General features: G+C 42.3%; 1 protein-coding gene across 2 annotated transcripts; it reads right to left on the reverse strand.

Moving 5' to 3' along the window:
• Positions 1-234: 234 nt before the first annotated feature.
• Positions 235-2,973, reverse strand: LOC136255821 (uncharacterized). 2 transcript variants are annotated; one of them, XM_066048715.1, is made up of 2 exons: positions 940-2,973; positions 235-874 (listed from the first exon to the last, which is right to left on the reverse strand). In XM_066048715.1, the coding sequence occupies exon 1, from the start codon at positions 2,917-2,919 to the stop codon at positions 1,201-1,203; it is 1,719 nt and encodes a 572-aa protein (XP_065904787.1). In that variant the 5' UTR covers positions 2,920-2,973; the 3' UTR covers positions 235-874; positions 940-1,200. The 2 variants fall into 2 exon arrangements, with proteins under 2 accessions (XP_065904787.1, XP_065904788.1); XM_066048716.1 differs by having other exon boundaries at positions 235-890.
• Between the last annotated feature and the right edge of the window lie 711 nt (positions 2,974-3,684).

Here is a 3,684-nt window from a genome sequence, read left to right on the forward strand (position 1 = left end):
TACGAAACACTTAGATAATGGTTACTCAATTGAAATGATTTACCTTGATTTTAGGAAAGCATTTGACTCGGTGCCACATCAATGTTTAATACATAAATTGTCATCAGTTGGCCTACAGGGAAATATACTCAAGTGGATAAAGAGTTTCCTTACCAACAGGACACAACAGGTTGTACTGAATGGGAGAAAATCCAGCACTGTACCAGTTACTAGTGTATTATTGTTGCCGTTACCTCTGTTGAAGACTGATTATCAACTGATAACATTGTACAACAGTACAGACTTTATAGCCATACAATTATAGGCGTTCTAACACTTACTTACAATAACTATTACATCACGCATGATTACAACATCACAGCCTATTAATAGTTACAGTTATACTACATCTCCTTCCAAGCTGTAACACTAGTTTTTGTAACGTGGTGGAGGTCGAATCTCTGTGCCAGTTTTGGAACGAGTTTGTATCTGCCTCGGCACACTGGTACTGTTACTGACTGTTACAGCTTCAGAGTTTCCTGAGGTCCTGGTTCTCAAGTGAGAGTGATTTCGACGAACTTCTCCAGATGGCACTGTCACTATGTAAGATCTTGGTTCTGGTGCTGATGACACAATAGTTCCTTGAACTTGGCCATTCTGCATGTCTACCCAAACTGGAGTGTTCTCAGGAAGGTCAGGTAAGGATCTTGTTCTGTAACGCTTGTCGTAGTTCCGTTTCTGATCATCTCTATACTTCCTCTCCCTTTCTCTGAATTCTTTCAGGTAGGGCCAATCTGGCTGAAAAGCTCTAGTGTGTTGAGGAACATCTGTCCTGATAACGCGTCCCATTAAAAGCTCTGCAGGGCTGAGTCCACACCATGGCAATGGGGTTGCTCTATAATTGAGTAAAGCTAAATAAGGATCAGGGGAATTTGACAAAAGAGACTTAACAGTCCTTACTGTTCTTTCAGCTTGTCCATTTGACTGGTGATAATGAGGAGAACTGGTCACATGTTGAAATCCGTTAAGGAAAACTTGTTCATTTCTTCTGAGGAATATTGTGGTCCATTGTCTGTAATGAGAGTAGCAGGAATACCATGTCTTGAAAATATGGCTTTGAGGTGAGTGATTACACTTGAAGAAGTGGTAGAGGTTAATTTCTCTATTTCAACAAATCTTGAAAAGTAGTCAACCACTAGCAAATAAGTTGATTTCTTGTGTTCAAACAAATCTGATGCCACTCTTTTCCCATGGATGACTGGGAAGGGGAGATCGAAGCAATGGCTCTCTCGGTAGTATTGCTGACTGCTGGCACTCTGGACAGGATCTCACAAATTCTTCCATGTCACGGGATACCCCAGGCCACCAAACGGAAGTGTTAACTCGAAGTCGGCATCTTTGGATACCTTGATGTCCCTGGTGTATCTTTTGTAGTGTCTCGTGCTTCATCTTATCTGGTACAACTATTCTAGTGCCATACAACAACAGATTATCACACAATGATAGCTTACCACGGAACTGCCAGTATTTGCTCAAAACTCCTTTTGGCTTGTGGGTTGGCCAATCTGATTTACAATACTCAATCACCTTGGCACAAACATCGTCACTAGCTTGAGCTTGTCGGTAAACTTGTAGTCTATCTTTGCTAGCTGGCAATAGGTCAGGAAATTGATCTGGAATAGTCTTCTCTATGACATCAATTTGAGGTAACATCTGCAGTTGTCTGATAGCAGGTAAGCCTAGTAGGTTACTTCTCAAGTTGCGAATGATGTAAATCTGCTGAGTACAGGATTTCCCATTGAGTGTCAATGTCAGACTGACTGTCCCTAGGACATCTAGTGGTTTACGATCTGGTCCGCAAAGCCTTTGTTTTGCTTTTCTCAGTTTGCCTGGATGACTCAGCAAATTCCATGCTGATTCAGACATTGCAGTAACTTCTGCACCAGTGTCAACTTTAAACAACACCTTGTTTTTCACCATGACTTGCACATTCCAGCTTTCTGGCACATTTTTGGTATGTGCTTGCTCATCACCTACTGTGTTCAGGTAAACAACATCTGTGTAGAGATCATCACTGTTAAGGTCAAAGTCTTGATCACTGTCACTCTCCTGGTCTCTTGTAGATAGTTCCTTCATGTCTGAGGTCACACTGGCCATTGTCTTGGACAGACACTGTTTGCTGTAGTGACCCTGACGTCTGCATCGGTGGCATGTAGCATCTCTAGCAGGGCACTGTTGTTTGGGGTGAGAGTCTTTTCCACATCTGCACTTTGGAGGTAGACTTTGTGTCTTTGAAGGCAACTGTCTAGCTGCAGGTTGTTTCCATGTTGGAGGCTTCATTTGTTTGTGGGTGGAGGTGTGGCCTTTCTTCACTGCATCCATCTGTAATTTAGTGTTCCCTGGATGTTTCAGAGCATACTGCTGTTCTTGCACTACTGCTCTTTGTCTAACCATTGTCTCTGCCTGTTGCAAGTTAAGTCCATATTCCATCTGTAGTCGCTCAGATAGCTGTTTTTCGTGGATTCCAATGACTAGGCGATCACGGATCATCTCATCTCGTAAATTCCCGAACTCGCAGTTGTCAGCTAGCAGATGAAGCCCTGTGATGAACTGCTCAGCCAATTCGTCTGAAAGCTGGCGTGCTTGGTTAAATGTAGCACGTTCAAAGACGAGGTTTTTTCGTACTTTGAAATATCCATCGAACTTCTCTAACACTTTGCTGTAGTCCGCTCTATCTTCGTCGGTTATGCGAGTAGTAGCTAATACGGCCTCTGCATCTTCGCCCATACAATACAGTAAACTGCTCACTTGTCGTTCGGCTGATTCTTTTGATAGTCCGGAAGCAAGGCGATACTGTTCGAAACGGCTTCTCCATTTCTTCCACTCTTCAGGTTTTCTGAAATTAAACGGTGCTGGAGTACGGAGACTGAGACTAGCCATGATTTGAAGAAGTTAAAGCTGCACTTCTGACACCATGTATTATTGTTGCCGTTACCTCTGTTGAAGACTGATTATAGACTGATAACATTGTACAACAGTACAGACTTTATAGCCATACAATTATAGGATACGTTCTAACACTTACTTACAATAACTATTACATCACGCATGATTACAACATCACAGCCTATTAATAGCTGGGGGTGGTAGGCAAGGGCAGTCCATCCAGCCCGGGAAAAAAAAAATTAATAGTTACAGTTATACTACAACTAGTGGTGTCCCTCAGGGATCAGTTTGGGGCCCTTGCTGTTCTCAATATTTATTAATGACTTGCCCTCAACAGTATCAAGCCCTACATTTATGTTTACCGATGACACTAAGATATTTCGAGTTATACGAAATGAGGAAGACCACTTAGCTCTCCAGAAGGATTTAAACTTGCTACACGAATGGTCACTTCGGTGGCAGTTGAATTTTAATGTCGCTAAGTGTAAACACCTTCACTTTGGAACAGCACACAGTTATGGTTCTTTTTACCTTAATGGTACTCTGGTCGACAGTGTGACGTCTCATAAGGATCATGGTATTGTATTCGATAACCACCTAAAGTTCCATGATCATACCATTGAGATTACTGCTAAGGCTAATCGTCTCTTGGGGATTATTAGGAAGTCCTTTGAATATTTGGAGCCAGATATGTTAGTGAAACTGTTTGTGTCAATAGTACGGCCCACACTGGAATATAGTAACTCTGTATGGGGGCCA

Source organism: Dysidea avara, chromosome 5 (genome assembly GCF_963678975.1).
Source record: "Dysidea avara chromosome 5, odDysAvar1.4, whole genome shotgun sequence".
Taxonomy (NCBI): Eukaryota; Metazoa; Porifera; class Demospongiae; order Dictyoceratida; family Dysideidae; genus Dysidea; species Dysidea avara.